The 12,711-nt window shown below is 44.4% G+C and overlaps 1 protein-coding gene across 1 annotated transcript; it reads right to left on the bottom strand.

The window, feature by feature from the left end:
- Positions 1–121: 121 nt before the first annotated feature.
- Positions 122–9,948, bottom strand: HSP90B1 (heat shock protein 90 beta family member 1). Its single transcript, XM_088521589.1, has 18 exons — positions 9,867–9,948; positions 9,268–9,367; positions 8,446–8,587; positions 8,252–8,368; positions 7,523–7,854; positions 6,125–6,236; positions 5,251–5,370; positions 4,582–4,698; positions 4,014–4,151; positions 3,854–3,931; positions 3,707–3,772; positions 3,085–3,354; positions 2,621–2,866; positions 2,180–2,316; positions 1,933–2,011; positions 1,684–1,839; positions 1,098–1,190; positions 122–387 (listed from the first exon to the last, which is right to left on the bottom strand). The coding sequence occupies exons 1-18, from the start codon at positions 9,913–9,915 to the stop codon at positions 358–360; spliced, it is 2,382 nt and encodes a 793-aa protein (XP_088377715.1). The 5' UTR covers positions 9,916–9,948; the 3' UTR covers positions 122–357.
- Between the last annotated feature and the right edge of the window lie 2,763 nt (positions 9,949–12,711).

The raw sequence follows: 12,711 nt of genomic DNA, 5'->3' as shown, positions 1-12,711 counted from the left end.
ACCCCTGAACCACCACAGGCTTCTTGTGTGGCCCTGAACACTCGAGCAAACCCAGGGCAATCCCATCAATTCTTTTTAATGGTAGCCCACAAGATGAGCTTACGCTGTAACAGGGTTAATATGGTGTTTGGGAACATTTTATTTTGTACATGACAAGATTTTACACCAAGAAGTCAGTTAAATAGTACAAATTTACATTCGTGAGGAATGTTTTAGAAAAGTCAACTTAAAAAAAGGAAAAAAAAAAAAAAAAAAAAAAAACTTCCTTTGCCCCTAAACCCATACCATCCCTCAACAAACAGAACAATCTAATTCACATTCCCTAGCTCCCAACACAGGATGGTAGTTGCGTGTAGTTTACAGTTCATCTTTCCCATCTGTGGATTCCTGTTGAGACAAGAGAGATAAATCAGACTTTTTGAAAAATGAAAAGGTAGTAAAAGCTGTCCCATGAGAAGTACTATTGACACTGTCAAGTCACATAAGTAACAAAACTTCTGAATAAAGAATTGCACTCAAATTTCTGTTCAGATGACATGTTAAATCCTCTAAGAGGAAAAAAAAACACCCAAGTCTTATTTCAGACTGCTCAGGTGCAAAGAACAGATCAAGTTTGCCATTTCATCTTCAGTACTCTGAAGTATTAAAGTACAGGATACCTAGAAAGCAACTTTTCAAGAACAGTATTGGCACAAACAAGTATGTAAAATTGGAGATGATCTTGTAGGACTCATCTAAGAGCCAGGCAATACAAAACAGGCAGAACCAACACAGGATAATCATGGTCAGACCCCTGAGTACTAGAATATAGCATACCCAGCAAGACATCATTAAAGCTGCACACATTAAGCAGCAGGGTCAAGGCTCACTACACAGAACACTAACTACTTAACTAAGTCTGCAGTGTCACCACATATTTGAGTTGTTTCGTGCTTACAGCATTTTGTGCTAAGGAAAAAAGTGGCCATTTCTGTAGCAACTTCAAGAAAAACTCGGAAAAACCTCATGCCAACTATTGGAGTTATGGAAAGCAAAGTTAACAGGTTTGTGTGTGGCCGAGAAGCACCAGAGCCGAAACTGCACGCAAGTCACTTCACCTTCTGTGTTTCGCTTTCTTCAGCATCTACTTCGTCTTCATCTTGCTCTGCCTCCTCAGCTGCTTCTTCAGGCTCCTCCGGCTCCTCATCCACCTGCAGGAGGGTCACAGGCACCTTGCTATGTATTCCCAATAGTTCTACACCTCTATTGGCTTGGGATGTTTGCTAGTTGGGAACTGACTAGAACAGACTCATTACCAGATCCCACATTTGACTATTTTCCCCAAGCTTTCTGAAGGGCAGAACAAGTTATTCTCTGCCACTGATATATATTCGCTACTGCCATGGTTTCTCTAGCAAGATACCAAGAAATTCTTGTACAGAATTATTCCTGTATAGCCACCATTTAGTTAAGAATTAGGCACTGTTTTAACACAAGGCAATGGCAAGAGCATCATCTCAAGGGAAGGTCAGGAGCTTCAAGGAAAGTCTCATCCCCCCAGCCAGGACTTGAGCTAGTCTCCGAACGGCCCACCTGCATACTGGAAGCCATATGCACTTCAGTCTTCTTTTAAGCAGTCTACCCCTGCTTCTCCACTTTAAAGACCGGGGTGGGGGGTCACCCTTCAAACTGAAGGCAACTAACCTTTGCATCCAGGTCAATGTTTAAACTTAAACGAAGCATCCTTTCTATTCTATCTCCGTATTCCTTGGTGTCTGGTAGCATATATCCCGATCTCAAAGTTGCGGTTTCAAACAAGACCACTGCGAGATCTGAAACTGTTTTGTCATCTTCATTTTCCTAACAGGGAAGCATTAAAAGAAATAAAAACAAAACACTGTTAAATAGCTCGTACACAGCCACACAGTCAATGTTTTGCAGTTACTCATTTACCTTGACTCTCCTCAGCATGTCCTTTATCAGTGGATGTCTGGGGTTTATTTCAAAAGTCTTCTTTTGGCTGGCATAATAGCTGAAAGTAAAGTTCGGTATTTAAGCCATATTGTAAAGGACAACTATACCTTTCTACTCCATTAATACCGAGTACAGGTACAGTAACTCTATCACCCCAAGCCAGCTGGGCTATCATTTTTTTTTTTTTTTTTTTTAAAAAAAAAACCTACTACATATGTCTACTTACTTTGTAGATATGTCCTTCCCAGTCTGGTAAGCCTGGGCCTTCATGATTCTTTCCATGTTACCAGACCATCCATACTGACTAGCCACAAGGGCACACGGGGACTGGGTTAAGCGTTGAGATAGCACTGCTTTTTCAATCTAGAGAGAAAAATGCTCAATATTAGTTCCCAGAATCAAGCTCTTATTATGGAAGGGAGCCAACAACTCTGAAATTGTATTTCACCTGGCCACTTGAGTGGCATCCAAGAGCCCTACAGCAGTAGTAGCTCAGTATCTTCCCGAAGTCACAAGGTATTTTACCCAACTTGGTATTGCATTCCATATAAGGATGACAGAAGAAGCTATCATGCCCCTAATGTCCAAGGGGTTAACAAGGCAAATGCTACAGCAAGAAATACAATACCATATGCAAAGATGGGTTACACAGCCCAACATTTTGTACCTTGTCTTTTAAGGCCTTGTCTTTCATCCAGTTTAAGAGTGGTTCAAAATCCTTTTCCAAAGCTTCACGACTCTCTTTGGATTTTTCGCTTTCTTCAAACTTAACGCCTTCCTTAGCTACATTCTGAAACCTCTTGCCATCAAACTCTGGCAGAGCCTGAATGCAGTACTCATCTACAGGCTCAGTCAGATAGATCACTTCATAGCCCTTCTTCAGCAGGCGTTCAACAAATGGTGAGGACTCAGCCTGAAGAGAGAGAACAGAACAGACAATATTTTAGTCGTGTTGGTATCAGCAGGTAGTGAACACCATACAGGTATTTTGATGAGCAGCAATATGAAAAGTCTGAACTGTAGCAGTACCATGAAATAACTTGGCATTCATAGCAAATGCAGACAGTTCACAGTGGCCATATTTTTGCCTAGAAACAATTTTCCACCTCTTTCAGTTCCATGCTCACGTACCTCCTTCCTGCTGGCACCTGCCATAAAATATATCTTGTCCTGTTTCTCTTTCATCCTTTCCACGTACTGATCGAGGCTGGTAAGGTTACTTTCATGATGAGAAGACTGGAAGCGAAGAAGTTTAGCTAGTCGTGTGCGATTAGAGTGATCCTCAATCACTCCAAGCTTCACATTAGTTCCAAATTCTTTCCAGAATGTGTCGTTGTATTTTTCTTCTGCAATTTTCTTGATCATATCAAGAGTTTTACGAACGAGTTTCTTTCTTATCACCTAAAAAAACCCCCCAAAATAGTAGTAATACAAAGTGTTAATACCATGCTTTAGCAATAAGCTTTTGATATTCTCAGGTACCACCTACCACTTTTGCTTTCTTGGCTACTGCCACAATAATCCTACTCATCTCATAATGAGGGGGATGCTTAATTCCCCTTGACTTAGAGGTAAGCAGAGGTAGTCCAAAAACAGCAGAGCTGGGCTTTTCTGTACTTTCAACCTCATATTCCTACTTTAAGCTAAACTGAGCAAGCTATTTATCTGTCAAATATTGGTACAGTTACATATTTTCATTCTGAACTAGTCCCTGCCTACTCACAGGAGAAAGTTTATGATCTAATTAGCTTACCTTTAACAACTTATGCTGCTGCAGTGTTTCACGAGATACATTCAGAGGAAGATCATCAGAATCCACCTAATATAAAAAGATACTTATTAAATATTGCTAACAATATTTGAAGACTGAAGTCAAATACAACTAACATACGATACTTACAACACCCTTAACAAAGTTGAGATATTTGGGCATCATGTCATGGAAGTCATCTGTGATGAATACTCTTCGAACATACAGCTGAATAAGAGAAACAGTAATCAGGTTATTATGGAGGTTTTAATTATTTTTAAACCAGAATCAAAACACTTGTTTAATTTACCTTTATAAAATCACTTTTTTTGGATCCATATTCATCAAACAGGCCACGTGGAGCAGAATTAGGAACAAACAAAATGGATTTGAAAGTTACTTCCCCCTCAGCAGTGAAGTGGATGTAAGCCATAGGATCATCATGTTCCTGCGAAGAGAATTCTATTAATTGACAGTGGAAAGATATGGGCAAAACAAATACACTTTGAGAAATGTTTTTGCCAGATCTAGGCGTGTATGAAAAAAAAAAAAAAAAAAAACCCCTACAACTATCTCCTCAGGCTTCATTAGACTCTACTGAAGAGAATAATGCCTGACTCACCTGAAATGCAAGTAATCTGGGAGAGTTCTGGAAGAGTTACTAATTCTGTTTAAAGCCACAACTAAAGTTACCAATACAGGAGATTACAGGTTGCAATCCTAGGCTTGCTGTCTGTCAGGCTACAGACCAACACCAACTAACTTGCCATTCATAGGTAAGTCCATTCCATGAACACCCAGGCACCATTTCATGTACACATCATGAGATACTTTAGTAATCTACTGTTCTGGAACAATTCTTCAGTCTTGGAAATTACCTTGGAAAAGGTTTTGTAAAAAGCTTTGTATTCATCTTCTTCAACTTCTTTAGATGGCCTCTGCCAAATTGGTTTTATGTCGTTCATAAGCTCCCAATCCCAAACAGTCTTTTCAACCTATGTACATACACAGCATATTACATACAGTAAGGAATCATGCTTTACTAGAAATCAGTCAGTTAAATAAATCCCACCAAAGAGAACTCTATGTCATAAAATAGCTTGGGAAAAACAAAACTACAAGATCTATATATAGCTGCTGCATTTAAGTGCTATGTAGCGCCAAGCACTTGAAGTATAAGCATATGGCAAAGAGTCTACACTACCCTATGGCCAATATAAATTTACTGCATCCACTGCTAGCAAGGATTTTATTTCAACCCCATTCTGAAGAAAGCTTTCAAAAAAGGGCATATTCAACCCAAACTATTCAGTGTTACTGAAGTTCATTTTCACTTCTAATAGAATTCACTGCATCAAATCATTTGCTCTATTTCAACAAAATCTACCTTATTTCCCATTTTCTTTACTGACCTATCTCATCACACATGTAAACAGGACTGTTTTTGAAAAGCACACACAGTGAATTGCATCTCTGAAAGATAAACTGATGCAAACTGCTGAAATAACTGTCATATGTTACAAGACCTCTGAAGGCTGACAGTTCACCTTTTTAGTTTTTGGTTTCTTTTCTTCCTCCTCTTCTTCAACAGCAGCTTCATCATCATCTGTTTCCTCTTTCTCCTTTGCTTCTTCCTCCTCCTCAACAGGCTCTTCAACAGTTTCTGTCTGGAAACAGCAGAAGAGGGGTTTGGTTTCCTACCAGGTAACTTCCAGTATTCTCTGAGAAACACTCAGAGTACCAGTTTAACTTGTGTGATTTGCCCATGGCAAGCATTTCTGCCTAGGCAGCTCCATGTTGAGTTGCACTTATTCATGAAAGCACTGCATTCGTCCAACACACTAGGAGGCCACTCCCATCAGTTATAAGAATTCAGCTTTAGCAGCATTAGATGCACAGGCTAGCCATAGTCTGAGATGATTTAAAGTTAGCGTCACACTGAAAGGATAGTTAAGCTGTTACAACTACTATTAAAATACTGCCCTGTTTAAGGACATGTACAGCAGTCCTGCCTTACACCTAAGCAAAGCTTCTAACTACCAGACACTCTACTGCATGGCCAAGAGAACATTTTTCCCTAGTAATTAGCACAGGTCTTGTCTCCTTTGGCAAAATGTTCTTTCTAAAGAATCAAAGCCAAGTCCCTTGAAAATTTGTTTTTCAAGCTAGATTTCAGAGCACCACTAGCTACCTTAATTACTAGCTAGTTTTTCCTTCCCACTGAGTCAAAGAAGTTTAGAAGCTTTGGACAGTGCACCTTTTTTTTTTTTTAATCCTTTAAGACAGTTAAGAAATTCCACACTAATACTATAGAGAAAAAGGAAAAAAAAAAAAAAAAACAAAAAAACAAACAAAAACAAACCAACCACCCCCCCGGCCTCAGCTCATACTGACTTAACCCTCAATAAAAAAGATACTGACCTTGCTGCTCCACACATATATGGGGAAGTTTATGAATTGTGAGTATTTCTTGACTAGATTTTTAACAGTATCCAGTTCAAGGTAGTCAGATGCTTCCTCCTTTAAGACAAGGCTAAAGTAAAAAAAAAAAAAAAAAAAAAAAAAAACACTTGTTCAAAATCTGAGACCAGTACTTTAGAAGACTTACAGAAATAAGATACCTTTCCACTGTTGCTGTTACCGTGATGCAAGTTTACTTAGTCACAATTGAAGTAGTAAAAAGCTCCCCATGATTCAAGAATACAATCCTTTTTGGAATATTAAAATTTCGCAGAACAGTACAAAGTTCAAAAATCTAAAAAACCTCCAATCACATTATAGTGATCAGGCTGAGGGTGTCCTACTGATTTCATTTGAAACTAAAGCACTGAGAAGAGTAACTTATTTCCTCTCATTCTTCCAAGCAGCAGTTCCGAAAGAAGAGTGTGTCTCCTGGAGAGAGCCCAGCATAGGGCTACAAGGATGATCAGGGGCCTGGAACATCTGCCCTATGAGGAGAGGCTGAGGGAGCTGGGCCTGTTCAGCCTGGAGAAGAGAAGGTTGAGAGGGGATCTAATCAGTGTCTATAAGTAGCTCAAGGGAGGGAGTGAGGAGGATGGTGCTGGCCTCTTTTCAGTGGTGGCCACTGGCAGAACTAGAGGAAACGGCCACAAACAACTGAAACACCAAAAGTTCCACAGGAACTTAAGGAAACATTTCTTGACAGTGAGGGTGACAGAGCACTGGAACAGGCTGCCCAGAGAGGTTAGAGAGTCCCCTTCTCTGTACGATCTTCCAAACCCACTTGGACGTGCTCTTGGTGACCCTGCGTGTGCAGGAGGGTTGGACTAGATGACCTCTAGAGGTCCCTTCCAACCTTAAGCATTCTATGATTCTATGAAAAGGAAGGTCTAAATCACAGAAATGCATATGCCTGAGGTGATAAAGCAGGGGTGCTGTCAAGCTACTACTATTGTATTTTTATCAGACCAGTCCCACCAGGAAATAAGCAGCAATCTGTTTCCAAAATGAAGCTCTACATCCCTCTGGCCAGTCTCATTTAGCCCTGATGGCTTTGGGAAGGTATAAGAGCTGGCAGGCTGCTGGAAATATCTGGAATTACTTGCCACCGGTTACTTTTCAAGATACTTGTAATATTCTCAGCTTGACATTTCATGAGATAAACAAACTGCAGTAAAACTCTACAACTCTTTTACATGTAATTACTACTTAGGATGCTCATGAGTCTGGCAACAGTTGTTTCTCCAGGACCAGAAAAACGTATGTATTCACTGGAGTATTCGAGTGATTTTAGTGTTGTCAAACTAGGTATCTATCTACACACACAACTTCTTAATCCAAGGAAACAGACTTAATTACCTTATGGTTGTACCACGTCCTAAAGTGTTTCCTCTTGGGTCATCGATCACAGAGAACTCATTTGAGTCTGACTCCCAAATATGCTGAGTATCATTATTGTGTTTTGATGTGACAATAACTCTGTCTGCTACTAAGAAAGCAGAATAAAAGCCAACACCAAACTGGCCAATTAATTCAGATGTTGACTGACTATCATCCTGCATTTCAGTCATCTTGTTTAAGAATTCACTTGTACCAGACTTTGCAATGGTACCCAAATTCTTAATCAACTCCTCCTTTGTCATGCCAATACCCGTATCTGTAACATGAAGCATGTTCTTCTCTTTGTCACACTGAAAAGAAAGGAAAGATCAAATTGGATTTCACTTTGAACCTTCAGACAATATTCACTACTGTGAAGGAGTAAAAGGAGCCTGGCAGCTTGTCATCCCATTTTAAACCTGCCTGGCTCTGATAAACTGATTTCAAAGCAAGAGCAGCAGTACAGAAAAATCTACCTTTGAAGTACTTCAACACTTGTTACTATTTATTAAACCAAAAATATTTTTAATGGACAAAAAAAAATTACCTGGTGAAGTGAATGGCAAGGGTCCTGATCTAGTGGCCTTGGTTTGAGTTAGAATCATCATTAAGCAACTACCTTAACAGGTTAAGAAGACACTACCATCTTTTTTTTCCTTCTCCTGCCCCTCAATGGAGTGGATAAAACAGTTATCTAATGCTTCTTACCTTGATTTTGACAGTAAGTTCCTCATTACCAGAAAGAGCATTCTCATCAGTTAGGGATATTAACCGTATCTTATCTAAAGCATCAGAAGCATTTGAAATAAGTTCCCTCAGGAAAATCTGAAACAGAAATCAGTAGTCAGGAATTCAAGAACACACAAACAGTCCTAACACGTTCTACTGAAAAACGCACCAACCTCTTTGTTTTTATATAATGAGTTGATAATAAGTTTCATCATTCTGTTAACTTCTGCTTGAAATGCAAATTTTTCAGATTTTTCTCTGATTTCTTTTATTTGGGATGCATTTAGACCATCTAGCTGAATAGCTTCTTCTTCTCTAAAGAGAATAGAATTCAAAATGTCAAGCAATCTTGTTCACATGCAGCACCACTATTTTTACAGTTTAGCAGTTTTCAGTGTTACAGCAAGTCTTTTAATTACTGACACATCTAATCTATGTTGCATGACCACATCAGAGAAATAGAACAGTAACTATTCCTTAGTGCTGAATTTCCACCCAAGTAAGACTCAGGTGAAAATCCTGCTTGCAAGTCTTTTTTTTCCTCCCCTCCTATAAAGAAACACTGAGAAGAACACATGCATCTATAAACCACTCTAATCCTCAGCACTTGGCATATTTCACAAAAGATTAAGTGTTTTATTGGTATTCCATCATCTGGCATGAAACTTATACTGTTTACCACACACAGTTACCTGTGGAAACAAATCTCTACTTATCAGCTCTTATGCAACTACTGCTATTAGAGAAAATAAGCCAAGTATTTCTGAAACCCGTTACCTCCAGCTCTCCTCTATATTATATAGTGTTTCACAAACACTATCCTACTCTCAGATGCCTACGTGTCTCCAGTTTATTGAGAGCACATCTTGAAAAGGCTACTCCCCGCCTCCACCAGTGTCTTCTATTCCTTGTGCAGCTTTAAGAAATGACCCCTAAATTAACAAGAATAGTTTTAACCATTCAGGAATAACGGGCCTAAGCCCCCAGCTACAAACCTCTGGACAACTTCATCATCTGTTCGAGACCCTTCTCTGCTTTTACCCAGGTCATCTTCCACGGTCCCATCCACATCCACTTCATCAGCTCTAACGGACACTGGAAGAAAGTTAAAAAAACAAAAACACACAAGAAGCATCACGGGGTGAAGCAAAAGACAAATCCGGCCTTCCAAAAACTCAATCACTGCTCACAGATTTACCGACCCCGCCCGCCCCGGGGGGAGCTGAACTCCCCGGGAGACAGGAGAAAGGGGGCGGCCCCCGGCCTCCCCTCGGGGCACGAGCGCTCCCATGCGGCTCTTCCCGCCCCGCAGCAGTCCGCGAGAGGCAGGACACGCGGCCCTGCACGACGCCCGCCCGCCTCCCTCCCCTACAGGGAACGGCCCTGGGCCGCAGCTGCCCGCGGGCGCCGAGGAGAAGGGGGGTTTTCCCCTTCTCCCCTCACAACTCCCGGGGGCTCCGACGGCCCCACCCAGGGGCCTCGCTGGCCCCTCTGCGCCCAGCGAGAAGGGCTCAAGAGGAGCGGGGGCCCCGCCGCCACCAACCGCCTCTCGCCAGAAGCTTCCAGAAGGCGAGCGCGCGGCCCCGGCACTCACCGGCCAGCAGCAGCGTGCAGGCGAGCGCTAGTCCCCAGAGCCGCTTCATGGCGCCGGCTGAGTAGGTGGTTGGTCGGTCGGTCGTTGGTGGCCGCAGAAGCCCCGCGCGGTTCCTCCCTCGCGCTCCGAGCCCGCGCGGCCGCCACCGCCTCGCACCCCCCGCGCCGCCACTGCCGACCGCCGGAACGGCCCTCCCCCCTCCACCTTATCAATGCGGGGCGCGCGGGCGCGGGGGGGCACCTTGCGCGGCTGGCCAATCAGGGCGTACCACGCCAAACAGGCAGCCAGTGGCGAGCCGGCACGGGCGGGGCCCGCGGCCGCCGCCGCCAATTGCCGCTTTCCATGTGCGGTTTCCTGCGGGCAGAGCGTGGCCGCCGCCCATTGGATGGCGGAGAGGTGCGTTCGGCCAATCGCGCCTGCAGATGGGCCCGAGCCGCCTGCACGCCCAGTACTTCATTTTTTTTTAAAAAATATTTATTTATTTATTTTTAATGAATATCCCCTAAAATGTTTAGCGCCGAGGCCGCGTGGCTCGGAGGGAGGGCGTACGCCCCGAGGAGCGATGAGAAGAACCTCCACATGGGCAGAAGGGCTCCCAAGCGCTTCCGGGGGCACCCGGAATATTTACCCTGGAGACGGTCGCTATGGCAAAGACCGCTTCCGGCCAGGGCGGCCCGGGCCACCGCCAGACACCCGAGCTGTGGAGGAGGGCGGGGGGGTGGTCACGAGGGGACGGGGAGCGGGCGGAGGACGCGCGAGCAGCAGCACAGAGAGACAGCGGCTGCCGCCGACCCGCCTCAGCTGCGGCCACTTTTAAGGCGGGAGGGCGGGGTGCGACCAGCGACGCCCCGCGATTGGCTGTCGTGGCTTGATTGGCGTGGCGCGGGGCAGGCCGGGAGTCGTAGTCCGCCCGGCCCGCCGGGAGTTGCAGTCCGCGCAGCCGCACGGCGCCCCCTGCCGTCACGGCGACCGTTGGCGCGCGGGAAGGGCCGTTACCCGCCCGGCTGCGGGGCCCGAGGCGACCTGCGCCCTGCCCTTGCGGCGCCGCTTTTTAAAATACGTGTTTTCAGGGATATGGCTTTGTCAAAGTGTTCTCAATCCACCTCACTGTCCACTCGTCTAACCCACACTTCCAGAGCTTCCCTATGAGGATGTTATGGGAGACAGTGTCGAAAGTCATGCTGAAGTCAAGGTAGACAACATCCACGGCTCTCCCATAATCCATCTAGACAGTCACCTCATTGTAGAAGGCTATCAGGTTCATCAGGCGTGACTTCCCCTTGGTGAATCCATGCTAGCTATTCCTAGGCACCTTCTTTTCCTTGACATAGCTAGAGAAGGTCTCTCGCATGAGCTATTCCATCACCTTTCCAGAGATGGAGGTGAGGCTGACTGGCCTGTAGTTTCCCAGCTCCTCCCTCTTGTCCTTTTTGAATACTGGAGTGATGTTGACTTTCTTCTAGTCCTCCCCAGCACCTCCTGGCACCTCCCCTGCTCTCCATGACCTCTCAAAGATGATGGAGTGCGGATGAGCAATAACCCCTGCCAGCTCCCTCAGCACACTTGGGTGCATCCCATCTGGGCCCAGAGATCTATGGGTGTCCAGTTTGCCTAAATAATCCCTAACACAATCCTCCTTGGCCAGCGGAAAGTCCTCCTCTCTCCTGGTTCTCTCTCCTGTCTCTGGGTTCTGTATTTCATGGGGACTGGATTTAGCAGCAAAGACAGAAGCAAAGAAGGCATTTAGTAACTATGCTTTCTCTTCATCCTCTGTCACCAAGGCACCTTCCCCCTTCAGCAGCAGACTAGCATTTTCCCTAGTTTTCCTCTTGCTGCTGATGTGCTTGTAGAAGCCCTTCCTTTGTCTCTGACATCTCTTGCTAACTCTAATTCCAAACAGGCCTTGGCCTTCCTCATTACGCCCCTGCGTTCTCTGTCAATGTTGCTATATTCCTCCCACGTGGTCTGGCCCTTTTTCTACATTGTGTATGTGTTCTTTTTCTCATTAAGTTTACCCAACGGCTCCCATCCATGCAGGTCTCCTGCCCCCCTTGCTTGACTCCTTTCTTGCAGGAATGCACCGATCCTGAGCTTGGAGAAAGTGGTGCTTGAATATTAGCCAGCTCTCCTGGACCCCCTTTCCTTCTAGGCCCTGGCCCAGGGGATTCTTCCAAGGAGGTCCCTGAAGAAGGCAGAGTTAGTTCTCTTGGAGTCCTGGGTTGCAATCCTTCTTGGCCAGAGTGCAATCTTCTGGGCATTATTTATGAAGTACATTCATGCTTCTACTTCTTCTGTTTACCTTAGAAACAGGGGCAGATATGAAATATTGACTCAAATGTGTATATATGCCCAAGCCTAAAACTTGTTCGCTTTGTGGAACTGGTTCAGCTACTGAGCTGTGTGGCTGGAATTCACCGCCGTGTATGAGAGTCCCACGGATGTCTTTAAAAGCAACCTTGCTTGAAGCTTACATAACACAGGGTCACACTGACCCGTAGGCTTCACGTTGCCTCCCTACATGGGGAGATTTCTGGGCAAATATCTGGCCAAACTGTTTTATGATATATGGGGAGTTTTTTACGGCTCGATGGGCTCTGTGGGAGTAGGTGACAGCTGGGGCAGGAGCAGCGGCTGCGCTCAGAGAACAGAGTAGGTCAGACAGTGAGAGATTCAGAGGAGGTGAAGAACGAGGGGAAAGCAAGGAGTCAGACTAAGAAGCGAGCATAGGCCTCTAGAAAGGGATGTCCATCTTACCGAGTTTTAATGCTACATCTTACCAATAGATACTATACATCCATACTCCAATGACAGTATGGACTTCCATTCCAATGGTTTATAAATAAGG

Source organism: Tinamus guttatus, unplaced genomic scaffold, assembly GCF_059628265.1.
Source record: "Tinamus guttatus ecotype Peru unplaced genomic scaffold, ASM5962826v1 Tinamus_guttatus_pri_ptg000125l, whole genome shotgun sequence".
Lineage (NCBI taxonomy): Eukaryota > Metazoa > Chordata > Aves > Tinamiformes > Tinamidae > Tinamus > Tinamus guttatus.
Note: the sequence above shows the minus strand (reverse complement) of the source record. Positions and strands in the feature narration are given on the sequence as shown.

Bases quoted from the DNA above. Each gene is read 5' to 3' on its own strand.
- HSP90B1 (XM_088521589.1), bottom strand. From the start codon at position 9,915: ATGAAGCGGCTCTGGGGACTAGCGCTCGCCTGCACGCTGCTGCTGGCC. The intron at 4,699-5,250 runs GTGAACTGTCAG...GTATGTACATAG, and splicing joins AGAAACCAAAAACTAAAAAG to GTTGAAAAGACTGTTTGGGA. The intron at 2,317-2,620 runs GTACAAAATGTT...TTTTCTCTCTAG, and splicing joins ACAAGGCCTTAAAAGACAAG to ATTGAAAAAGCAGTGCTATC.